This window comes from Saccostrea echinata, unplaced genomic scaffold (assembly GCF_033153115.1).
Source record: "Saccostrea echinata isolate AGI-Se365-2 ecotype Australia unplaced genomic scaffold, CSIRO_AGI_Sech_v1 ptg000022l, whole genome shotgun sequence".
Classification (NCBI taxonomy): domain Eukaryota; kingdom Metazoa; phylum Mollusca; class Bivalvia; order Ostreida; family Ostreidae; genus Saccostrea; species Saccostrea echinata.
This window is the reverse complement of record NW_026889771.1, coordinates 1,343,496-1,371,392: the sequence shown is the minus strand read 5'-3', so window position 1 is coordinate 1,371,392 and position 27,897 is coordinate 1,343,496. Positions and strand designations below refer to the sequence as shown.

The window sequence follows — 27,897 nt, the reverse complement described above, 5'->3', positions numbered from 1 at the left end:
GATAACACGTACATCGATTGGCTTAAGATTTCCATAAAAACTAGGCTAAATAAGCTAAGCCTTAATTCTTTTTACCATCATTGTACTTTAGTAAGATGTATATTGCATCAGCTTTATTTTATGGGCTTTTTCTGCATCCGGATTGCTTTAATATATCACAAACTAAATGTACTGTAAGTTTTATTTTGATAAAAACTATTCATCCTAAAAATTAAGAATACATTGATTTTCTCTGTAAGGTAATACTGTAAATAATTATTTTGATAAAATTTATCCATGCAAAAAATTAAGCAAATAGTGATTTTGTTTAAGAAAGTGTGCATTACTAAAAGCAAAAAGAAACTCAACAATAGCCATTAATTAGTATTTTCAAGGTCAGACTGTTTGTGTATAGTGAAAAGGCTAGAAGAAATTGTGCATTAATGCACGGGGACTTGCTCCTATATTCACACATGTAAGCCCTTTTAAAAAGGCAAATACTAACAACTAATATAACACTTTTATATTGTTTTAGTTGTTTTGAAATATATGACTTTTGAAATATTTTTTTCTTGCACTCTTGGCCCCCTGTGGGAGTGTGTACGCTTTAGTTTATAGAAAATATTTTAGATTCTGAATTGTAAATTATTCACCCTTTTCTTGATAAGTAAACAGTGTTTCTTTGGATTATCTATACGCTAGTGATAACTGTTTATTTTGGAAAGTACACCACAGACTTAGGGATTTAAATGAAATCGATCAATCGTCTTCACAAGCCCACGTCAATCCGAACAATAACGTAATGCATCATGACGTAAGCTAAAAAGATAACATTTATGTTATCGAACACGATCAACATCAGTTTTTAACAAACGTGCGAAATCGTTCTCCTACACATGTAATATAACCTTGAGAAATTCAAATACGTGTTCAACAAACTTTTCCTAAATTAGTGTTTAACATTTGGTTTCATCCAAAAAAAATGTCTCAGGTTATAACAGTAATTTGGAGTAATGAAACACCGCTTTTTGCTCTAAGCCTATAGACAACATAGATGGCAGACCGAGGTAATTCAGTCTAGGCTTGATAATACTTGCCTCACAATCATTTGCAGTACATTTTGCACCACAGTAGGTGACAGCAAAAGAAAAGTCGGGTAAATTTTACGCAGACTAATCGGTGGGGGATACATATTCTCTTTAGAGAAGTGGACAGGCTTTCGCCTACATCCAGATGTCAGATGTAGACGAAAGCCTGTCCACTTCTCCAAAGAGAATAGAGGATACAATGTTCTCGATAACCAAGAGAAGGGTGGTCCCAAAATATTCCCCTATCTTGCCCCCTTTCCACAGGAAATTATGAATCCGCCCAGTAACTCAGTTATTAACTGGTTTCCAGATACTAGTAAACTTTCCAAAAATCTAATAGAAGTACGACTGACCAACATCTTTAGACGCTTTTTAAAACTTTTGTTAAAAGCTTTTATACTAGTATTTTAAACTACCAAACCAAACCTAGCACAATACAATGCGCATATAGTTTGTCATGAATTTGATAGGTGTAGGTTGGAACTAATGTTGTTTTTTTGGGGGTATTTTTTGCTAATAAATCATACACTACAAACTGTCAAATAAAATTGCTGGAAAAAAATATAAAACAAAGATCCTACTTACAATTTCAGAATGGTTCACTTTGCAGAATTTTCTGCATTTGATATCGCAAACTTACTATGCTAGCAATCTGAAAATGGCAAAATAAGCTCTGGGACAAATTTGTGAATGTGTTCCTAAATATATAAACATGTACTACCTGGTATAGTCAACTGAAGAACTGGAAAAATTGTCTTGGGCATTCTTGGATTTTGCTACAGAATAGAAATAATGAAAAAAAAATGATATCATTTATTTTGACACATATTATCACATCACATTTAACACATGTAAACATTAAATCATAAAAATAAATATTTAATAGATTTCATAAGAACCTACTGAATAATTTTTTAACTATTACATCAAAATAGCCATATCAGCTTGCAATCTAATTGCTCAAAGTAGTGCAAGACATTTCAAACCCGTTTCATTTAAGTGGTCTGGTTCAAACTCAAATTAAAGGGAATACAGTTGCTTGTTTAATGATACATGAAAAACTCCCAGTTTTGAACAGATATGAATAAATGGTTTACAGTACATCTAAAAAGATGTAAAAATTTTAAATAATCTTCAAGTATTCTCTATATCTGAATTCATAATATATAAAGTTCTGTATTTTTATAGTCAATAAATGTCTTTTCTTTCTAGTCTTACAGAACATAAAGATTAACAATACTGTATTGTTTCAAAAATATTTAAGCTTTTCATCTAATTGCAATATCTGAGAGTGCCTGTGATTGACATTTCATGGAAATCAAACCACAAATAGAAACAACAAAAAGCAGTGGTTTGTATAATCAATAAAGCAGAAAACCATGATCAGGATACTAAATAAATTAGTGAACTCTTTAAATGAAGTTTACATCAATTTACAGACATTTATGTATTAACCTAACCTTCAAAGATATATAACCATAAAATCAAGATTAAATGATTGAAATAGTCATTGTGACTAGAGCAGTGTGTTCTTCTCTTAATGTCAGGGGACATCTCAAAACATTCATATACAAGTAAACGTTTTGTACACATTACATTCTTAAAATAAGTCTAGCATCAGCTAAATGATGAGACTGTCATTTTTTTTCCCTGGCTGTCCCCTTCAAAAATGATAATACATGTATGTGTCTGCAGTTACACTGTATTTATCTTAAAGGGATAAATTCCATGTATTCTTTACTTTATACAATATAGGCATTGATTTACTTATTAATATTATTCATGTGAATTTAATTTTCCTGTTATTATTATCTAGTAAAATTATTTGTAAATAAAATAAAATTTGGTGAACAAAATGTGAATCGCAGTGAAAAATGGAAATTAATCATACTAAATTATATTTGTATCAAATTATCTATAGTAGTATAAAACTTGTCATTATTTATTTAAAAAAAAACTTGTCAAAGCCTAAAGGAATGCATGAAATCGATCCACGCCAATGTTTTAAGATTATATAATATATCTGAGAGATGGGTCTATCCTGATATCTGTAGGAAGTACTTTTCACCAAATAAAAAAAAACTGGAAATCCAAAATGTGTTCTATTAAAAAATGAAAAGCTTGTTTAAATTTACAGGGTAAAGTGTTTTCACGTTTATGTGCTTAAGCATGATCATGCATGTATGATTTTTTTTCCCTCCCTGACGGCAGTTATTATTTTTCACGTCTTCAAGTCTTGGTCCATTATGTCACAAAAATGGTAATTTTTTTAGTTAAAATTTTTTTTATTATGCAATATTAATTGATAAAATAAAACTGTACATCCTAGCTCAAACTTAACTTCTTGATACTTAATGTATATATATATGTAGTAACACATCAAAATTTTATAACAATCTTAAAAGTAGTTTGCATACTGGTATATTTCTTAAAATAAATTTAAAAAACTGGCTAACAAAATCTAGTAAATGCATCTATTTTTAAATCTTAATCAAATAAAATTCCCAAATATACCCAAGAAAGTTACTTTCCTGGTATAATTAAGGTTTCTGTCCTCCAAGTTAATTTTTTTTTAATTTCTCACTGCCTTTTAAAGTATTTTGATTCTTTTTTTCAAACTTTATATTTGGATTTTATTACAATTGTACATGGCACTGAACTAAAAAAAAACCCATTCACAAACATATTCACTGAAGTTTTGGAGAGATTGCACTAATGACCCCAAAGTCTCCTAGCAGGGAGTTGTTGTCATGACTTCCTCTTCACCATAAAATATATGGCCAACACAACCACCACAACAAGAACAGCGCAGATCACCAGAAGAAGGAGACGATTTTGTATAATTCTACAAGAAGGAAACGTATAAACATGAAACAATTATAAACACAAGATAGTAACAAGTTTCCATCTTCATATCCATTTAAACTGAGCACTGATGCAAACTTCTGTACTTGACTACATGCAGAGGAAGTCTCTGAAAAGAATGTAGCTCAAATGACGCAGAATTACAAAATCAGCAGCCACCAATTTCATAGGCAATCGGTTTAATTTCATGTATATCAAAAGTTTGTTTTTTCTTATTATGCAATATTAATTGTAAAAATAAAACTGTACATCTTAGCTCAAACTTGACTATATATTGCTAAACCCCCTAACTCCATCACTACCCTAACTTTTTCACTTTTGGGACACTCCACGCTGTTTGTAAACAAATGTGATTGTGACGTCATTTTTTACATGCTGAAAATCTACAATCAAATGCCAAGAAATTATTACAGTCCAAGTTCAAGAATGCGTCAAATATAAATAACAATTACAAGCAATCTATTGTATCTTTCATGTTTTATGTGAAATCAGTAAGTACCTTTTCCTTTATGCACTATTCCATCAATACCTCCAAAACCTGTGTCAATATGCTCATTTTTACATGTCAGTCATATTTATGAAGGTCTTTGTGAAAGGATTAATATGTTTACAAGTTTATTAAGATGAAGGGAGAAAAAAAACTAAACTGGAAAAAAATTTCTAATTAATACTTTGACATATTGCAGAGGGCCCTGGTGACATAGTTAGGGTTCATTGGAGGTATATTATATACACGGATGTGATACACGTTCTTTTTATAGTACGTAGTTTTGTATAAGCCCAATAACTGATTTTTAAAAAAAATAGTCCTGAAAACAATGTTTAAGTTCATTACTAAGTGTAGCAAACAAGAAACAAATCAAAAAATAATTCAGAGAGTAACCTGGCGTGTTTTCCGCTTATGGTGACAGAGTTTGGGTAGTACGGGACAAAAATGTAGTACATCAAAATTTTATAACAATCTTAAAAATAGCTTGCATACTGGTATATTTCTTGCCAGAATAAATTTTAAAAACTGGCTAAAAAAATCTAGAAAATGCATCTATTTTTAATCTTAATCAAATAAAATTCCCAAATACACCCAAGAAAGTTACTTTCCTGGTATAAGGTTTCTGCCCTCCAAGTTAAAATTTTTTAATTTCTCACTGCCCTGTAAAGCATTTTGATTCTTCTTTTTTTTGTAACATCGTATTTGGATTATTATTACAATTTTACATAGCATTGACCTAAAAAGGCTGAAACCATTCACCAACATATTCACAGAAGTTTTGGAGAGATTGCACTAATGACCCCAAAGTCTCCTAGCAGAGAGCTGTTGTCCTGAATTCCTGTTCACCATAAAGTATATGGCCAACACAACAAAAACAGCATTTTTGTAAATTTATTTACTCTGTGTGTACATTTACTAAATAATTTACATGATTCCTTTAACTAACTGACTTAGAAATAAATAAAATTAATTTGTTCCTAGGAATGAATGAAAAATCAAACAAACCATCACATTAGTATAATGGGACTCTTTTCTAAATATAGGCTTGGCTTGATGTTACTTAATTTTCTTGTCACGCAAAAATAACAGGGAACTATTTTCTTTTGATAAGAAAAATACATGACGTCAATTACCTGTGTTTGTAAACACTAAAATTTTATCAATAAATTTCTATAAAGGTTACAATGACTCAGATGGCATTGCTGTCTGATGTCTTGGCAACAGACAGTATTAGATTTAGTCAAGATTTGTTGTTCAAGTTGTTCAGTAGAATGCTTGTGATAACTTGAGTTTGGAAGTTCATACTAGCTATCAGATGGGGAGTTTGAGGATTAATAGAGACATGCTTAACACCCAAACAAGACCAGAACATTGGACTTTAAGATAAAATTTATCTTGATATCATTATCACATACATTACAGGTTACATAACATTTTGTCATTCTTGAATGCATCATTAAAGTTCTGCAAAACAGTAGGAATGAACCTTTACCATAAAAATTAAAAACTGAAAATTGGGCAGGGGTGGGTGGGGAGTGGGGGGTGTTGATTCTCCCCCCCACCCCCCTCTCCACACATGCATATGTTAATAACTTTGATAATGATCCAAACTTCCCATTTTTATTTAGATCTTTATGTTGTAACCTTTTTTCAGGGTTAACCCCTGACTTTTTTTTTTTTTAGCAAAGATAGACATAATACAGGCATTGAAAATTTGGGACTTAGCGCTAAAAACTTTTTTTGTTAGTTTAGCCCCCCGCTTTTTTCAATTTGCTTCCAACGCCTATGATTTCTGAACTCAAATTTATGTTGATTAGGCTGAATTTAACTTTTCTTGAATCCTCCTATATTAATTAATTTGCTCATGTGAGACAAGCTTTTTAGGAAAGCTAAAACTTGTTAAGTAATCTAGTATTAAACACTTAAATTTCATTCTAATTGATGATCAGTTAGTTAGAATAATCTATCTGTGTCCCAGGGATCCTTAAACAGAGAACGTAAGACTATATCATTTGAACTATTTCTATTCAGTGATCAGTGTACTCTCCCTGAAGACTCTGGAAAGCTCCTGAGAATCAGCAATTAGAGAACCTTATTTTAACACATAACATAATATTATTTTACCTTGATTACATCAAAGTATAACAGTGAAAACTATATCAGATTTGGGAGGGGGGGGTGTTTATAGAGGGGTGGCCTTGAGTAGCACCTCGATTGAATCCATGCCCGTATACAGTTATGGCTCATTTGATTAGGACTTGTGAGACTTACCTTTTCATCATTCCTGATAAAACACGAGAGCTTTTTCCAAGGTTTGTGTTCATTTCTTCCATCTACAACAGAAAGGTCACTTGGCTACAATGCTTACCTGGTGAAAATGTTTCATATAAGCTATGTACTATAATCATTAATATGTTGAAATACAAACTACAGTTTACTGGGGGATACTACCATAAAGTAGCAAATTTTCATTGAAGGTGAAAAAGAGATACATTATGTACTATATTGCATCCCGTAACTGACCTATTCAATCACCATTCTAGTAGTTTGACCTTGACCGATGCCCCTAAACAAAAAAGCTGGCTGATGGTGTATATTTTCAAGTTACTCTTCTAACAGCAGTTGTACCAAAATAACTTGATTGTCTTAACTTCCACAGATCTCAATTTCTGCATTTAAGTTTTTTGACACTAGTTCAACCAAAACAGTATAATTGTCATATAAATGTTTATACAAGCTACTTGCAGCCTGTAAAAATGAAAGAATAAAGAATCAATATGGTCTGGACTGGGCTCTAACTGATGTAAAATGTAGATCTGTTTGAATTATCACATAAGAACTACGAGTAGTTGTATTACACTGTATATGTACTCACCCTGTGCCGAGACCTGTTTATTGTCTGTCTTTGATTATGAAGATCTTCCATGATTTGGGCACCTATCTGTTCTGTAATTAAATTAAAATACAAAGTCTGAAATTAATCATGCACAGTTTTCATGGCGGCCTTAGAGCAAGACATGAAAACATGAAACTTGAAATATACAGTCAAACCTCGTTATCTTGAACTCAATGGGACCAAGGAAAAACTTCAAGATATCCAATTATTCGAGATATCCAGGGTAAAATACTTCAAGAATAAGGGATTGGGACTTCCAAATCACCTTGACATATCCATGGTATTTGAGATATATCAGTGTGAGATACTGAAGTTCAACTGATATGTGTATGTGTGTGTACACCAAACAATTAAAATCATTCTTATGTTGCTTCATCTTAAAATACATTTGTAAATGTCGAGTTCAGATATTTATTTGGTTGATATTGGCATGACTGAACTGGTCATTTATGATCATTATGATCATGTCACAGGTATTGCACATGTAAATTATGAAAGCCCTGTCTCTTCAGGTGCAAAAGCTAGGCCAAGGTCAAAAGTTTTGAAAAATATGTCATACTTTCAGGTCAACATCATGAGGTTAAAAATCATCATACATACAGAAAAGTCTTGTCACAGGTAATGCACATGTTAAATATAAAAGCAATATCTTCTCTCATTATCTCATTCAAAAGTCATGACAAAGGTTAAGGTTTTTTGTGACTGACAGACAGACAAATGAGATTTAATGTCCCTACACTTTGGCAAAAGCAGGGGAACAATAATAGCTCATTGCAGTCCCCCTCCCAAATATTCCTCAAATGAATAATGATGGGTCAATTTAGTAAATATTGCTTAAAATATAGGAGGCTTGCATATTGTAAATCCTTATAAGGTTTAATGACATGGAAATATGAAATTTCATTTGAGGTCAAAAGAAACTGAATTTTTTTCTCACAAAATTCAGTCAATAAGCAGCTAATCAGGTTTTCATGTTCTGCAATGCTACTAAACCACAACAAAAGAAACCCGAGTTAGCAAAAGCCCAATTAGTTAATGTCAACTTTTAAAGTGACACATAGGCACATAAGAAATTAATGAATCTGATAGTGTTAGATAACCTTGAATCAAAGTCACAACAAATGTTATTGGTCCTATAAATGGTGACCTTCCATTAGTCTTTAATCATCACTTTCTTCCACTACATTAAAAGGTTATCAATGCATTCTTTTTTATGATCACAACAGAAGGCTATGACACCTCCTAAAATAATTTTAAAAAGTTATTAAAAAAAAATTCTTCAAACTTCTTTTACTAAATGTATATCAATTTGATAGAACAAATAATTTGCATCACCTGGAGCAAACAGTTACATAAAATTTTTTATCACTTCAAAATATTGTTTTCATTGGTCCATCCTGCTCAAATAAAAAACAGCTTCCTGAAATGTGATACCATGATTACCAGAGTGTACCAGTATCTCAAACCCCCATACCCATTGTCTCCCCACCCTTTAAATCTACAGAGATTGAAGATTGTGACGCAAATTGTAGTTACACCGCATGACATGAAATAACTTTCTTTAAACCATATCTTTAGATATTTTCAATTCAAAAAGCTGTTTGATTTTGATGTAAAACACTTGCAGTCTACATAGGTGGTCGATACAAGTGAATTTGTTATGTCGTAGAATGGAGAAAGAGTACAGAAAATATCATCACACTTATATGTAATTATAACTGGTTTCAACCACAAGGGTGGATATTCCATAAAGTAAAAACCAGTAGATAAATTTAACTTCATAAAAGGTAGAGATCGTCAAGTACACAGAGGTATAGCACACTTAGTGTACCAAATGGCCTACAATATAGCGTATTTACAAACATCCACAACATTTCAATATTTTATGATATCAAGTAAATCTAGCTATAAACAAATACAAATTATACCAGTACCTGGCAAAATTGTCATAATTATCTCAGACAAGAGTAATTAAATTTAAGATGTTGCATGGGATATATAGACTCCGAAATCTATTGAGTGAGCAGTGAAAAATACAGATTTGTGTATTTGAACCAACTTACACCAGAAAAATCTTGAATGGGTTACAATCTTTTGATATCATAGTACATGTATACTGTTATATAGCAGCAGAACTGTACCTCTCTGCTTGAGAAAATTTGGACAGATAGAGCAGATCTGTATGAATTTTCTCAAGCAGAGAGCTACAGTTCTGCAGCTAACTGTTATATCAAAATCTGTGTGGTTTAACTTGGTCTTCATATTACAAATTGACTATATATTTCAGTTATCATATTTTCTGAAGAACTCTAACACGGGACTATATATATACAAAAAGAACAGAATTGAACGAGAATTGAACCCAGGCCTCCCAATCACGAAACGAACTCCTTACTACCAGGCTATCGTGACAAGTACTTTGAAATGAACCTGCTTCATAGATTTATCTTTTTCACTCATCTGGAAATGTAGGTCAGATGCAGCCTGGTAGTGAGTATCATTAGATGCATCATCAATGCCAGTTCAGGCACCAAAAGGCTTTTAGTAACTAATATCTAGGAAGAGACCTGAACTATTAACCAGATCATATCCAGCATCTGAAGCAAGTCTAGTAGCGTGCACCCCTGGATGCATCATTCAAACATGTTTAGTACTTCTAGAATTTATAGTTACTTAGGAATGGACTTCCTCATAGGAAAGATGCACCATCTGAAGCAAGTTTGGTAGTGTGTATCCCTAGATGTATCATCTATGCAAGTTCAGTCACCATAGGGCTTATGGTTACCTGGCAATGGATCTACTTCAAAAACTTTAACCCAGTCACTCATCAAACTAAAATATGTCCATAGGACATGGATGCCTTGCCAAGGGTATAATAGTATTAGTGTATGAAGTTTGATGAGAATTAGTATCTTGAATAGTATCTTTAAAATTGAAATTGAAATATAAGAAATTGGATACATGTATATAGATGATAAATTCTCACCATATTATGTATAAGTGCATGAGCTTACATAAAAATATCTTAAATGGTTTCTTTAAAATTAAGCAAAATGCAAATTTAAGAAAAGTGAAGTCAAGGTCACAGGAAAATTCAAGGACAAAAGTTTTTGAAGCAGTTGATTAGCTCTCACTAATATGTGTTAGCATATGAAGTTTGATTAAAAAATTCTTGAATGTTTTTTTTTTCCTAACTGAGCTTAACACTAATTAAAGAAAAGAGAAGTCAAGGTCAAAGGAAAGGTCAAGGTAAAAAATGTTGATGCAGTTAAATAGCTTACATCAATGTGTATTGGCATATGAAGTTTAATTACACATCTTGAATAATTTATCTTCATTAAATTATAAAGCCTTCAGCTTTCATAAAGTGTACAATTCATTGATAAGATTCATTCCTTGATGAACAAAATAACTGATGTAATTAATCCTGCAATGACTTGTGGTAAGTTTGGTTGAAACTGTTCTACTGGACCTGGGAAGAAGTCGAAAATGTTATCAGATGACAGACAGAGGAAGACTTGAGCCTTTGGCTCAGGTGAGCTAAAAAATAACCACAATGGGAAATATTCTATATATTCTATTCTATATTATTATATCATATTCTAAATACACATGCAGACAAAGTGAGAAAAACCTATTTCAAGAGATTCCATTAATGTTTTATCATTCAACTTAATCTTTGATCATCATTAAAATCAATGTTAATTGTGGCAGCAAGTAAAAAAATATTGTGCTTAGACAATCAACAATTCCTAAACTAAACCACATTTCTCATCTAATCACTTTGGCCCTACTGTTCTTAAAAGATAATTTTTAAAAGATTCTTTTTTATATTCTTACAACAATTTTGACCACATATTATGGCCCCATCCTATCCCCCCTCTCCCATGGAACAATAATTTTAATAAACTTGAATCTGCAATTCCTGGGGATGCTTGGACATATGAATAATTATAATTCTGTATTCTTGAAAAAAAAATAATATTCATTTTTTTTCATATACAGGTGAACTTCATTATCTCAAATAGGATATGTCAAATTGTGTTGAACAAATATACATGAACGAATCTAAATCTCCTTTACTGAATGAAGCTTTGTGGCAAGTTTGGTTGAAATTGTCCCAGTGCTTTTGGAGAAGATGCTGAAAATGTGAAAAGTTTACAAACAACAACAAAATATGACAGACTACAGACAGACGGACAGACAAATGCTGGCCATTTCTTCTGAAGATTAACAAATTCATCATTATGGCATCAAAGATTTTCTTATCCGTGCCCCAGTTTTAATATAATTAAGGAAAACAAATTACCTGTTTCTAACGTGATTTTGTATCCATGGTCCAGTCTTCTGGAGGTTCTGTCTAATGTCTCAGTATTGTCTAGGAGCCTCTGTCTCTAAATTAAAGAAATGAAGAAATCTCAACCACTGAACTACTGTATACAATTTTGACTTTGTCTATGATTATATGCATGTTTTCTAATCAAGTCTGCTTAAACAGAATCATGAGTACACATAGACCCTTTTCATGTACATTTATGTATAAGCTGTTCAAGTTGCCATCTTTGACTTGGTACCTAGCATCAAATTAAATGGTGAACAGTGCATGATGATGGACAGGAATAAGTGACTCAGCAGGTGAGTGGTCTAAGTCCTCAATAATAGATACATGTACATTGGTACATGACTATATGATTGAGCCAAAGATATTCCATTAAGTTTGTATAGTGATAAAACAACATTACCTGATCTTCAGAGTCGTGGGTGTCATCTCCCAGAAGCTCATCTCTACTGCTGTCTATCCCAACTTTGGCTCGTTTCTGTTAAATTATCAAATAAAGTTTTAATAAAGCAAGCAAAACCAATGGAAAAAATTCAAATGGGATAAATGAAAATCATTTTCATACCATTACTTATCTTCTACTTGCTGTGTACTACATCATCTTAAATAATGTGTAATTTTCCATCAAAGTTTTATATTTTAACAACTTTCAGTTATAAATTTTTCTTGAATTTGACCTCTTTTCTTTTAGTAAAAATTATACCAAGTATTAATCATAACAGGGCTCTCACAACACTTTTTGGGACTGGGGCTGAAGCCATAAAAATTGGGAAAATTAATGACCTATAGGGGAATTTTGGGATTACACATTAAACTCATTATATATCATGTTTATTGGGTTCCTTGTCAACTACATTTAATTTATGTAATACAGAGTAATATGAGTAGCAAGTTAATTTATTGTTATCCAACTATATTTTCTTTAATTTGGTGGGGAAAGTCTAATGGGAAAATTAACACATTCAACTGGGAAGAAAGGTACCTTCTTGAATTGGGAATGGGCCCTTTGAATGGCCCCAATATTATAGAGACTCAAGAGCCCTGCATAACCTTACACAACATTTGTATGATCAAGTACCCGGTAATAATAATTTTTCAATAAAATTACAATAACAGATGTCTTAATTTTCATCAAAAAAAGGTTTTTTTCTTTTAAAATAAATACTGTAGCTGATTTAGATGATATAGAACCTCTGGTTGTGATGCCATAGACATGCATGGGGCTCTCTTGCAATGCATTACATGTATTATGATGAAAACAATTAAAAAAAAAAAAAAAAAAAAAAAAAAAAAATGCCAGGAAAAATGCATTAAATCTATCCTTCTTATATGAAACAAATGACTGAAATGACATTATTTTACAGTAAAAAAATTATACATTAAAACAAGCTTATAACGAAGTGCCCGGGACGTACAATTTTACTTCGCTATAAGCGTAATTCGTTATATCCATTAAGTTTACAATATTTTTTAAAGTCACATGGAATAAAAATTACTTCATTATTAAGGTCTTCCGTCTCCACGGAAGACCTTATAGTGATTCTATTGTTTCTTATTAAGGTCTTCCGTCTCCACGGAAGACCTTATAGTGATTCTATTGTTTCTTATTATTATTATTATTCTTTTTTTTTAGACAAAATTTTGTGCACGCCATTTCTCGAAAACTATTCAATGAATTTCTTTGAAATTTTCAGGGATAAAAGGTCTTTATATGAATTTCATATAAAATTCCGTTTTTTGGTAAATTCGGTTCCAGTGCCAAGTTATGGACAATTTCCTGATTTTAAAATGAAATTTTGTCCTCGAAGGATCTAAGAAACCGCTAAAGATATGAACTGGAGACTTGTTAGAGATGATAGACCATGACTTCTAGATGTTCGAAATTACCTTGGTTTTCGTCGTCAGTACTTCCGGTCATCACCGGAAGTGTTCAAAGAAATCGAAAATTTCAACTTTTCTTTTTTTAATCAAATCTTGCATCACATTATTGCAACTCTTTTGCAGTTTTGAAATATGTTGGTCCCACCGGAAACCAAAACGAAAACTTCCGGTTATAAGAGAAAAACTACATAATTTAAGTATTTTACTTTCCAATAAATATCTTTTATAGGTAAAGTATTTGAAATGATTTTTAGATATGTTATTCAGATTTCAAATGTCTAGAGCAACATCAAATATCTTTGCAAAATTCACTTCCGGTCGCGTGTTTTTTCTGTCCTCAAAGTGAGAAAATATCTGAGCGAGATCTCAGAAACGGTAAGAGATTAAGACAATAAACTTATATGAGTAATAGATCTTGAAGAGTAGGCAAAATCCTTTGGGTTAAACTTTCAGCCGTCACTTCCGTTCGTCACAGGAAGTGATCAAAGAAATCAAAAAATTCAACTTTTCTTGTTTAAATTAAAACTTGCATCACCTTATTGCATCTCTTTCGCTGTTTTGAAAAATGTTAGACGCCTCCGGAAACAAAAACGTCAACTTCCGGTTTTAGGAGATAAAATACGTTATTTTGATATTTAACTTTCTCATAAATATCGCTTATAGAAAAAGAATTGAAATGTTTTAATACATAGATACTGCAAATGTCTAGACAGGCAAGAGATTTTTTATAAAATTCACTTCTGGTCGCGTGTTTTCCTGTCCTCAAAAGTAGAATTTGTTCTCACAATTGCTCGGCAACAATAGACGACTGAAGTCTGAAACTTTCAGGACTGATAGTCCGTCATCAGTTTATTTGCATTGTATGAAAATCGTGTGTCGCTGTTACTTCCGGTGGTGACAGGAAGTGATGCAAAAAAGTGAATGGTTAATGGTTAGCACGTTGGATTTTCACACTGACGACCAGGGTTAAATCTCCAGAGTGTCTGAATTTCTTTTATCACTTTTTCAGCTTGAATTTTCGTTTTTATTTTCAGAATCGGACGGAAGACCTCTCATTGCTCGCAATGAGTTTCTAGTTATTATTATTATTATTCTTTTTTTTTTAGACAAAATTTTGTGCACGCGATTTCTCGAAAACTATTCAATGAATTTCTTTGAAATTTTCAGGGATAAAAGGTCTTTATATGAATTTTATATAAAATTCCATTTTTTGGTAAATTCGGTTCCAGTGCCAAGTTATGGACAATTTCCTGATTTTAAAATGAAATTTTGTCCTCGAAGGATCTAAGAAACCGCTAAAGATATGAACTGGAGACTTGTTAGAGATGATAGACCATGACTTTTAGATGTTCGAAATTACCTTGGTTTTCTTCGTCTGTACTTCCGGTCGTCACCGGAAGTGTTCAAAGAAATCGAAAATTTCAACTTTTCTATTTTTAATCAAATCTTGCATCACATTATTGCAACTCTTTCGCAGTTTTGAAATATGTTGGTCCCACCGGAAACAAAAACGACAACTTCCGGTTATAAGAGAAAAACTACATAATTTAAGTATTTTACTTTCCCATAAATGTCTTTTATAGGTAAAGTATTTGAAATGATTTTTAGATATGTTATTCAGATTGCAAATGTCTAGAGTAACGTCAAATATCTTTGCAAAATTCACTTCCGGTCGCGTGTTTTTCTGTCCTCAAAGTGAGAAAATATCTGAGCGAGATCTCAGAAACGGTAAGAGATTAAGACAATAAACTTATATGAGTAATAGACCTTGAAGAGTAGGCAAAATAATTTGGGTTAAACTGTCAGCCGTCACTTCCGTTCGTCACAGGAAGTGATCAAAGAAATCAAAAAATTCAACTTTTCTTGTTTAAATTAAAACTTGCATCACCTTATTGCATCTCTTTCGCTGTTTTGAAATATGTTAGACTCCTAAGGAAACAAAAACGTCAACTTCCGGTTTTAGGAGATAAAATACGTTATTTTGATATTTAACTTTCTCATAAATATCGCTTATAGAAAAAGAATTGAAATGTTTTAATACATAGATACTGCAAATGTCTAGACAGGCAAGAGATTTTTTATAAAATTCACTTCTGGTCGCGTGTTTTCCTGTCCTCAAAAGTAGAATTTGTTCTCACAATTGCTCGGCAACAATAGACGACTGAAGTCTGAAACTTTCAGGACTGATAGTCCGTCATCAGTTTATTTGCATTGTATGAAAATCGTGTGTCGCTGTTACTTCCGGTGGTGACAGGAAGTGATGCAAAAAAGTGAATGGTTAATGGTTAGCACGTTGGATTTTCACACTGACGACCAGGGTTAAATCTCCAGAGTGTCTGAATTTCTTTTATCACTTTTTCAGCTTGAATTTTCGTTTTTATTTTCAGAATCGGACGGAAGACCTCTCATTGCTCGCAATGAGTTTCTAGTTATTATTATTATTATTCTTTTTTTTTTAGACAAAATTTTGTGCACGCGATTTCTCGAAAACTATTCAATGAATTTCTTTGAAATTTTCAGGGATAAAAGGTCTTTATATGAATTTTATATAAAATTCCATTTTTTGGTAAATTCGGTTCCAGTGCCAAGTTATGGACAATTTCCTGATTTTAAAATGAAATTTTGTCCTCGAAGGATCTAAGAAACCGCTAAAGATATGAACTGGAGACTTGTTAGAGATGATAGACCATGACTTTTAGATGTTCGAAATTACCTTGGTTTTCTTCGTCTGTACTTCCGGTCGTCACCGGAAGTGTTCAAAGAAATCGAAAATTTCAACTTTTCTATTTTTAATCAAATCTTGCATCACATTATTGCAACTCTTTCGCAGTTTTGAAATATGTTGGTCCCACCGGAAACAAAAACGACAACTTCCGGTTATAAGAGAAAAACTACATAATTTAAGTATTTTACTTTCCCATAAATGTCTTTTATAGGTAAAGTATTTGAAATGATTTTTAGATATGTTATTCAGATTGCAAATGTCTAGAGTAACGTCAAATATCTTTGCAAAATTCACTTCCGGTCGCGTGTTTTTCTGTCCTCAAAGTGAGAAAATATCTGAGCGAGATCTCAGAAACGGTAAGAGATTAAGACAATAAACTTATATGAGTAATAGACCTTGAAGAGTAGGCAAAATAATTTGGGTTAAACTGTCAGCCGTCACTTCCGTTCGTCACAGGAAGTGATCAAAGAAATCAAAAAATTCAACTTTTCTTGTTTAAATTAAAACTTGCATCACCTTATTGCATCTCTTTCGCTGTTTTGAAATATGTTAGACTCCTAAGGAAACAAAAACGTCAACTTCCGGTTTTAGGAGATAAAATACGTTATTTTGATATTTAACTTTCTCATAAATATCGCTTATAGAAAAAGAATTGAAATGTTTTAATACATAGATACTGCAAATGTCTAGACAGGCAAGAGATTTTTTATAAAATTCACTTCTGGTCGCGTGTTTTCCTGTCCTCAAAAGTAGAATTCGTTCTCACAATTGCTCGGCAACAATAGACGACTGAAGTCTGAAACTTTCAGGACTGATAGTCCGTCATCAGTTTATTTGCATTGTATGAAAATCGTGTGTCGCTGTTACTTCCGGTGGTGACAGGAAGTGATGCAAAAAAGTGAATGGTTAATGGTTAGCACGTTGGATTTTCACACTGACGACCAGGGTTAAATCTCCAGAGTGTCTGAATTTCTTTTATCACTTTTTCAGCTTGAATTTTCGTTTTTATTTTCAGAATCGGACGGAAGACCTCTCATTGCTCGCAATGAGTTTCTAGTTTATAAGCTAATTGTTCACTATAAGCATGTTTAACTTTAGTATACTGGCATGCAATGGACAGGAAAAAAAGTCATCTATGCCAAGAGAGATAACTCTCTGTTAACAACACTATTTTACAGTGATAAATATTTTTATATCACACAAAAACAAATGAATTTTTTTTGCTACAGAATATTTTTTTAAGCAGCTATTGTCAATCAAACCCAATTGTGATTATATATAGGGTTAATCATCAGAAACAAACCTAATAAATACAATTGAAATTCATTATCTGAACTTTGATATCTTAAATACCAACTGGAAATGTCGAAGTGATTTGGAAGTCTCAATCCTTATTCTTTAAGAATTTTACCCATGATATCTTGAATCTACAGTTATCTTGAAATTTTTTTGTTGGTCACATCCAGTTCAAGATAATGAGGTTTGACTGTAATAGTAGTATGTGTTTACATTTAAAAGTAAGGATACGTACGTTATCTTTTTGTAATTTTGCGAGTTCTGCTTTATAACTTTTAACTCTTGTGTTGTATTTCTGTCTGTCTTTCAGAGGTAAATCTTTAACTTCAAGTTCCATCTGCTCAAGCTGTAAGATAGAGCAATTGTTACATACAACAGCAGTATTAAGTATTAATATTAAAAAAAAAATCAATGATGACTTTTGATGAATTCCAAGTAGCTTTGAAAATTAATCATAAATACTCCTGCAGGGTTGTGGTTAACAACTGAATCCTAGCTAACAAGCCATGTGACCTCAAACTTTTTGAAGTTTAAAAAAAATGCCCACAATATGATCCATGAGCCCACATTATTTATCAATTAAAAAGAAATAAAAGTGTTCTTTGATTTTTTAATAAATTGTTGACTATATATTTATTTTTGTTTATATAGTAATTAGTATGTTGATGGCATCTAAAGTCTTTTTTCTAAAAACTTTGATCTGGTATGCTTGTTACATTTTTAAGCAATTTAATATTAATTATATGAAATACAACCAGTGACAAATTAAAGTTTGATCGTGCATTTGACACCATAAACAAACCATTCCATAATTAAGTGTCTGACAACCATGGCCAATTACTAGTATTACAATATTTCTGTAAAAATTACTTTAATCCTTTCCTCTTGTACTCTTTTTTTTTCTAAACGCGACCATGTTTTCAATCAATATCTAATCACAAAGAGCAAATTTTACTTGAATCGGCATGTGAGTGAGTGGTTAGCCCTAACCCTGTTCCTGTGATCAAAGAGTCTAACAGTGCTGGAATGATGTACTGTATTCAAATATGAATTTTCTTTCCATTATTTTGGCTGTTTATCATTTTTAGGGTAGGTTGAAGGAATCTACACTCACCAATTCTGTGGCCTCATCAAACAACTTCTCTGCTTGTCTGATATGTACCTGTCTTTCAGCTATCCAAAATAAAATGTATTTAATAAAATAATATATCTTTCACATAATATATAATTGTATGAGCTAGTTTTCCATTTCAACTGTTGAACAATAAGTGGGTATGATCAATTCTAACACAGGCCTCTGAATTTCTATCAATAAGCCGTTATATGATTGATCAGAGTGATATATATACCCCCTCTATATATAAATACATGCATTTATATATAGAGGGGGTATATTAATATCACTCTGATCAATCATATAAGGGCTTACTGATAGAAATTCAGAGGCCTGTGATTCTAAGTACACTTGACTTGTAGTGATTCAAATTAGATAACATTAAATCTTTAGGAAGCCAGTCTATACTCCACTCTTGATAAGTTTAATGACTACATAGAAAAATTGAAATTGACATCTTCATCAGCTTTGATCAATCGGTAAATCTATCCAATCTTTAATAAGTAAATAGATTTTACAATTTTCATAAATTTGCGTAAAAACTGCCCTTCTGTTTTGTAAAATTACAGTATCCCAGTGAATAAGTCTGTTAAAGAGCTATCATAGCTCATGTTATTATGTTATACTGTATAAACATGCCGACTATAAATAAAATTTACTTGACTTGACTTGACTATCAGATATATGCCATAGACCTACAGAAGCAGAGGAAATTCGAAATATACACAATTTTTTTTTTACCTCCATGTGTATTGGATATTCTTCCTATGTTAAATGTGATATCTGCCGTTAAGCTTGAATACTGTTGTTCATACGACTCTATCAGGGTACCCATGACGAAAAAAAGACGTAAAAACAACAGAACTGTCGGAAATGTTTTCGATCCCGATGTCAAAGATGAGCACTTCCGGTGCAATCTTTTCTTCCGGTAAACAACCAAGGTAGTCCGTGTTTTGTACTACTGTTGATGACAATCGATGCCATCGTGTCATAATTAAGAAATAAAACGTATAGATATTTACCAATTTTAAATTTCGATTGTATTTCTTTTCTCTCATAGCTTTATTGTTCATCAAACGTTGAATGTGAAGGGAAAACATTGACTTTATTCTGGGAAGGGGGATCTTTTGGACAAATTTAGCGGGTTGTCTACAGATCATAGGCAAAAATGTTTTAGATATTAAGAGGATTTAGTTCTTGTTTAGGTATTAATACCAGAGCATGACAATCACATACCACCTAAAAATGTCTCTGGCATATTTTGGATGTATTGACAATTATTGAAATAAATGATGCATTCTTCCCTTGTATGACGTCTGCTTGAAAGAATATCGGTTGAATGAAGTATTGGATTTACAAGTAGTTTAAATTATGCAAATATTACAAGAAACTGCATAAAAAATATTCAAGTTATTAAATCTGTGTACCCATGAGTATTGTAAAGTTTGACAAGCAACTTGAATCCTCTGTCTCAGAGTTTTAGAAGTTAGTGCATGTATTTGTAAAATATTGATCTATTCTCAATATATTTTTATTATATCCTCAATTGTAGATGGTTCAGCGACTTACTTTTCGCCGGAGACTGTCTTACAACACAAAGAGTAACAGCAGGAGGGTGTAAGTATCTCAAGGATAAAAAAATAACTTCTCCTGTAAAAAGTGAAATTGTCCAGTGAGCCTTCGTGAGGATCTTGTCCTAAGAGGCTTAAAATTTAATGTGTTTTAATTTAAATGTCAGAGGCCATTTTTACATTATATTACATTGTTTACAATATAGATACACTGTATTTTATTAATTAAAATACCATGTTACAAACTTGCTTTAAACATATATTTGTACAATTAAAAAAGACTACACATAGGGTGATGCTGGAGTATTGTGTGATTCCATTGATTATAAGAATATGTACAGTGATAAATATTACTTACTAATGAACTTTTATTGTATTTTTTCATGTGCTGTATAACACAGATCAAAGACTCCTGGTAAGTTTTGATGCAAGCTGTATATTTCCTGTTCTTTAAGAATCTTTTGCAATGTAGCACTGATTAAAGGGTTTTTATCACGTATCTAAATTTCTTAAAAGTGAAACACTTTTAAATTCTTGAAACATATAATTATCCTTTAATTATGAAATAATTTTGAAAACAGTCACAATTAGTCGATAAACCGCTCGTAATTTTGAGTTCTCAAAGTAAAATTCTCCACTAATCAGATAGGGGTCATGTGGTATTGAAACATCATAGGTGTCAAAGGTCAATTAGAACTCGTAAAGCTTATTGTAAGAGAAATATATCAAATAGATTTTGACATTAAATAAATATTTAACACAATAAGGTTGGTGAAATTTTGACATTGACGATATTTTTTTGGTTATGAAGAAATAGATTTCGCAGGGGTAGATAAATAGAATTTGTCAGTACTTGCCCTTGGACAGGTTACCATCATAAAATTACTTGTCCTACCAAAAAATATGCTTGTCCCACCTTTTTCTTAAATAACACAAAACTAAAACATTATCATTAACATTTAGGACTAACCTTGACCCAAAATCACTAATTCTGTGCATTGATTATTCAACTTAAAATTTTAAAAATATGTACATGTCAATGTATATACATTAACATGTACTTATACATTTCTTTGTATTTTTTAAATGAAAATAACATACCTGTATCTACATTATTGTGTTATGAAAAACACTCCTGAATGTCGATTAAGGGTTCAACTTCATGACTGTGTGTGTTCGCCAGTCAACAACTCCAATTTAATAACAGCAACATGTGTTTGTGTCGTGTATTCAAGGCATGAATTTCACATTTTTACAAAAGAAAGGTCCAAAACCCTCTTCAACTTTTTTGACATGACATTGATGCCTGACATGTTCTACTTCTCATGTATATTTTATTGATCAAGACTGGGCAATTCCAGAAGAGTTCATACCGAGTGTTCAATATAGTGGTAAACTGCGTCGAAAACAGATACTCTGCTGTGATTCATTATATTTTAACAGCGGTAAAACAAAACAACATTTGAGTATATGATTCCTTGTTAACTGCATGGAAAAACACTTGTGACGTCTGGGGGCAGGTACCAGATATGAAATACTTGTCCGCCAAAAGAAATTGGTTGTACCGGGCGGGCAATGCTATTTGTCTAGCCCTGGATTTCGGATCTGAAATCCTTGGCTAGTGAAGATGAGAATGCCCACAATGCTTCATAAGGGCAGTTTTTTTTAATGGTATTGCTTTTGATTGGAGATGGATATTAATTCTTGTCGCTTTCCTTTTAATAACTTTGTCAGAGACACTGTTTAAATCTATGAATCTGAATGAGAATATGAAACATTACTTACAAATGAAAACTGAATTTTATGTATAAAAGCAAACAACAATGGGTATATACAGGCCTGCTGCCAGAACCTGAATTTTACTCTAGCTGTGGTACAGCCACATGATGGGGGATATATGTGATCCAGTTTAACAAGGTTTTAGGTTATATGTGTTTTTTTGCTTGAAAAAAATTGTTGATGGCTCAAAATTATTTAACTGCGAGTTGTCTGAAAACAATACAAACTTTCAAAGAACAAACAAAGAAAAACTTGGTTTTATCGGAGTTATTTTGTGTGAAATCTTGATACAAAATTTTGCTGGTATTTTCAGGTGGTAAATTGGTTTACCTATACACAAAGAAACCTGGCAGTGTCCCAAAATGTGGAGACTGTAAAGTTAAACTACATGGGGTATGTATTGTCTGTATAAATAACATTGATTGTGTTTGAACTCTCATTTATATACAATAACACGTTTTAACTCACATTACATCAACAGTAATAATATCTTGAATTAAAATACACTTCGAAAATTAGAAATGAATTAAAATTTAATAAAAAAAAGTAAAGTGATCAAGAAGAATAAAGCTTACAATTGGCATGTATTATCTTTTATTCAAATCAGTATTACTGCTATATTATAACAACATCAGTTGAATCCTGAAATATTTTTATTTTTCAACTACCCAATGCATATTTTTGAAATAGAAAATTGTAAACCAAACAAAGAAAAACTTTGGCCTTAATACTTAAAGTGCATGTTTCTCCATTTATTTCTCCATATATTTAATCTGCCATTTAACTCTTGTGTACCTAATATATACTACTATCACAAGACATTTCCCACAACAACTGTTAAGGCCAAATAAAATTAGATTTAAGATTCTCATCCCCATCTCCCCTCTCAAATTGTCCCACCCTTTTGTGTTCTATTTTGGTTTTTTGTTATCAAACATATTAATAGAAATAATTATAAGAGTTAATCCCCTTTAGCCTTAAAAGATGCTGAGAGTGAGAAAAACCAGTCAGAAACATGAGAAAAGCATTGTATGTGTAGGAAAAATTAGTTAAAATGCCAGTATAGAGAAACTGAGAATACAGAGAAGTAGCAAAAACACATGTTCTGACAATCTAGTACCATTAGCAAGTTTTTTTGAAAGGGACTTGAACAGAGTAAAAGTACAGGGAAACAGACGAAGAAATCAAATTTCAAAAATTATATCTTCGAGGGACTTCCAGTTGTATGTTATTTCGTATTTTAAAAAAATCATCTGGAGACATTAAAAGATAATAGTGTGACAGGAAAAGGGAAATACATGTATATAAGAACTATTCAGCATAGGATAAATTCTATAAATTTTATAGACACTGCTTTTGCAAAATTTTATTTGGAAAATGTAAAATGAAGTATGGAGATAACGAACAGTATTCAAGCTCAAAGTCCAGTAAAACAATACAAATTGGGAGCAGAGCAAACACGGACCTTCAAAAACATCAGAGGTGGGATCAGGTGCCATGGAGGAGTCAGGAGTGAGCATCTCCTGCCGACCTGTCTAGGACAATAGAAATCTGTGATATTTTCAGACAAAACACAAGTAGTAATCAAAATAAAAGGTAAAGGTCTATTTTTGGAGAAAGGTCTGCCAGAAGTGGTGGTGTAGTATACCACTTACAGCAACAGCATGTACAATCAAAGTATTGGGATCCACACCCCATTTGATAGCACCATTTTTCGTGTGGTGTAAATACTCAGAAAATCATTAACAATGTGAATATTTTGAGTAAGAAATATTTTCTGTAGATATTTTAAAAAATAAACAATAAAATCTCCATACTGGCTTTAACAGTGTGTGTTTTTTTCCCATCAAGAGAACATTACATAGGTATTTTCAAGTATAAAATGTGGAGGAGAGAAAAAAAAAACACACTATGGACAACAGCAACAGGGATATCAAGGGAACCCTTAACAGGCACCTCCTGGAGTTTATCAAAAAAAAAAAAATTAAATCTTGATTCTTCCCACCTGCCCCAAATTTTTAATTGAATGAGGATGAGAATCCAAATTTTTAGGAGTGAAACGGTTCACCGCGGTAACGATTCGCCGCGGTATTTTTTCTCGGTTTGATACACGGTTCCAAATCTCTAATTTTCGGTTCGGTACATTTTTCGGTCGGGACCGTTATTTAGTCGGGTTTGGCATAAGGTAAATCACTTTACTCAGTATAAATAAGTATAGAAAACATAAATTTTTTTAATGACTGATAGCTTGTAAAATAATTTTTGACAGTCAAATAATTTTAATCAATTTCTTCTAGTCAATTTGCAAATAAAATTCATAAAATATGTGACTAGATTTAGAAAAAGAAAGCATAAAACAACGTTGAATTTGTTTCCTTCTATCAAAATGTATAGTATCGAAAATAACCGAACCGCGAGAAAATTATACAATACGTATCGAACCGTGAAGGAGGTGTATCGTTTCACCCCTACAAATTTTTAATTTATGTGGCTTAAAACCCACACTGAACCTAAAACTTAGACCATCAAAAATTTTTTATTTGCTTTTTGGGATGACATGATAACTTGATCCTACTTGGTTCCTTTAAATTCTTTAATATACATATATTCTAACTTCACCAATATTGTTTTGCATTATGAAAAAAAGTTAACTTATGAAACAATAGTGGGTCAAATTATTTTGACACCCAAAATGGCAGACAGATCATAGTGTACCTGTATTCAGGTGCCATGCTTTCAAAATCAGTTTTCTGATGAGTGGTGATACATATTTATAGATTACACCAGCCAGACCTTTGAAGCTGATGTCTATGTCAAGACGTCTGAAGACAGTGACACGCTGTTATGGAGGAACGCGCTGTCACAGATGTGTACGTGAAAGGTATGTACAAGACTGACTTAAAAGGGAAATTAGCTTAGAATTGTCTGTAGGATTAGCTCACATATGCAGTAAAAAAAAAAAAAACAGTTTAGTAAGGTAGAAATGGGCTACAACACACTTGATGCAGTTTCATGTAAGCATGAATTTGCTATATCTGTATGAGTGATTTAGTGGAAGTCTTGATGCTGTCTTTTAAGTACATCATGCTAGATCTGTTGAGACTTTTGAGCAGGTGCAATAATGCCGAATTTATACTGTAACATACATAAATTGTTGCCCTCAAAATTAAGTGCGATCATCCTTTTCAGCTGATTAACACATTCATAAATTAGTGCTCTAGTAGAATTTTAACAATGACATGTATTTGTTTTAATCATTCATTATCATGTACCTAAGATAGCAGACAATAAATAGCATGAAAGGTACTTAAATACTTTTACCACTAAAGTATGTCCACAGTAAGTTGAGATTTTATCTTTGAGCATCATTTGCAAACTTGCATATACACATGTATGTATATTCTTAATGGTCCATATGTTTAAATTTTATATTTAAAAGTTAGGCAACTTTAGATTTAAATAGATTTTACCACAAAAAAATGCATAATCTTATTGTTTACAAGAATTTAATGTGTACAGTATCATATTTCTTTTTGTAGAATTGTGCGGGCTTTCCTTATTGAAGAACAGAAGATTGTTGTCCGTGTATTGAAAGCCCAAGAGGCCTCCAAAAAATAAACAAATGTCAAATGGCTAAATGTTTTTGTTTCTTGTATTTCTATTCTATTTACTGGAGTATATCTATATCCATCATTTGGAAGGGGTACATCGTACATTGGTGATAAATATTTGGACATTTTCAGATTTTTCTCTGGAATGGCCGAATCACTTGTGGTATACATATCTAAAGAGCATATTTGGGGTATAGAGGACCAAATGTAGTGAATTTCATGATATCTGCCTTCCTGGGGCCTAATATGTGGCAAAAACCTCCAAAATTAACATCTTTTAAAAATCTGGTGTTATATTTATCTTGGAAAATCTTTCCTCCTGGATCAAAGAGGCATGCTGCATAATTTTGATGAGCAACAAGCTCTCTAATGTCAAAATCCATGACGACAGGGTTCAGGGTTTAAAATACATGGTGAGAAGTTTGTTACTGTTATATATTATAACTTAGAGTGTTCCAAGGAATGCATGAGTCACACTTGTGCTCATCATAACAAGGCATGTAGTTAATTTCTCTAGAGGCCCATAGACAACAATGCTCACCTGGGTCACTATGGCCCTGCTGTTCTTCAGCAGCAGATTTTCCCCATAAATATTCCTTTGTAAAACTGGCTTCACCCTAGTCCTGGAGGTCATAATTTGAAAAAATTTGAATCTTATACTACCCAAGGATGCTTCCATGTAAATGTGACTAATAATGACTTTGCTGTTCTTCAGAAGATTTTTAAAGATTTTTTCTTAAATATTCCTAAGTAAAACTTGGATCACCAACGTATGGCTCCACCCTACCCCTGGTAGTCGTGATTTGTTAAAAAAAATAAATTTATACCACCTGAGGATGCATTGACGTAAATATGGCTTATCATGGCTTTGGTGTTCTTGAGAAAGAGATTAAAATTTTAAAGATTTTTATGCCCCCGTATCGAAGATTCGGGGGTATATAGTTTTTGCCCTGTCCGTCCATCTGTCTGTCTGTTTGGCTGTTTGTCTGCAAAAACTTTAGCATTGCTCATAACTTTTGATTGGTTGGAGCTTTGGCTTTCATATTTCACGTGTATTCCTTGTGACAAGTCCTTTCTTTGGGTACCATCATATTTGACCTTGATCTTGGAGTTTGACCCAGTTTTACAAAATTTTTTCCAACTTTAACTTTGGCCACAACTTTTGAATGGTTGGTTCTAGGGATTTCATACTTCACAGGTGTAATCCTTGTGACGACACCTTCCTTTGGATACCAACAACTTTGACCTTGACCTTGGAGTTTGACCTACTTTTAAAAAACTTTAACATTGGCTATAACTTTTGAACGGTAGATGCTAGGGCTTTCATACCTCACATGTGCAATCCTTGTGACAAGACCTTTCTTTTTTTACCAACCCCTTGGAGTTTGACCTGTTTTTGAAAAAACTTTAACATTCAATGGTCATAACTTTTGAACGGTTGATGCTAGGGCTTTCTTACACCAAGTGTAATCCTTGTGACAAGACCTTCCTTTGGATACCAACCCCTTTGACCTTGACTTACAAGTTTGACCTACTTTTGAAAAACTTTAACATTGGCCATATCTTTTGAATAGTTGGTGCAAGGGCTTTCATGCTTCAGATATGTCATTTTTGTGACAAGACCTTCCTTTGGATACCAACAACTTTGACCTTGACCTTGGAGTTTGACCTACTTTTGAAAAACTTTAACATTGGCTATAACTTTTGAACGGTTGATGCTAGGGCTTTCATACCTCACATGTGCAATCCTTGTGACAAGACCTTTCTTTGAATACCAACAACTTTGACTTTGACCTTGGAGTTTGACCTACTTTTGAAAAACTTTAACATTGGCCATAACTTTTGAACGGTTGATGCTAGGGCTTTCATACCTCACATGTGCAATCCTTGTGACAAGACCTTTCTTTGGATGCCAACAACTTTGACCCTTTGACCTTGACCTTGGAGTTTGACCTACTTTTGGAAAACTTTAACCTTGGCCATAACTTTTGAACAGTTGATGCTAGAGCTTTCATTTTTTCACTTGTGTTATCCTTGTGACAAGCCCTTCCGTTAGATACCAACAATTATAGTCCATTGACCTTGACCTTGGAGTTTGACCTACTTTTGGAAAACTTTAACTTTGGCCATTTCTTTTGAACAGTTGGTTTTAGGGCTTTCATACTTCACATATGCAATCCTTGTGACAAGACCTTTCTTTAGATACCAACAATTATAGCCCATTGACCTTGACATTGGAGTTTGACCTACTTTTGGAAAACTT

The 27,897-nt window shown here is 32.5% G+C and overlaps 2 protein-coding genes across 2 annotated transcripts; one reads left to right on the top strand and one right to left on the bottom strand.

Annotated features, from left to right (window-relative positions):
* Positions 1–1,860: 1,860 nt before the first annotated feature.
* On the bottom strand, positions 1,861–19,565 carry LOC133190765 (vesicle transport through interaction with t-SNAREs homolog 1A-like). The gene is made up of 8 exons (XM_061326453.1): positions 19,415–19,565; positions 18,674–18,732; positions 17,795–17,905; positions 12,061–12,135; positions 11,628–11,712; positions 7,298–7,368; positions 6,694–6,755; positions 1,861–3,912 (listed from the first exon to the last, which is right to left on the bottom strand). The coding sequence occupies exons 1-8, from the start codon at positions 19,506–19,508 to the stop codon at positions 3,816–3,818; spliced, it is 654 nt and encodes a 217-aa protein (XP_061182437.1). The 5' UTR covers positions 19,509–19,565; the 3' UTR covers positions 1,861–3,815.
* A 641-nt stretch (positions 19,566–20,206) lies between these two features.
* LOC133190764 (large ribosomal subunit protein eL34-like) lies at positions 20,207–25,661 on the top strand. The gene is made up of 5 exons (XM_061326451.1): positions 20,207–20,290; positions 20,646–20,659; positions 22,337–22,416; positions 24,801–24,904; positions 25,563–25,661. The coding sequence occupies exons 1-5, from the start codon at positions 20,226–20,228 to the stop codon at positions 25,639–25,641; spliced, it is 342 nt and encodes a 113-aa protein (XP_061182435.1). The 5' UTR covers positions 20,207–20,225; the 3' UTR covers positions 25,642–25,661.
* The last annotated feature ends 2,236 nt before the right edge of the window (positions 25,662–27,897 follow it).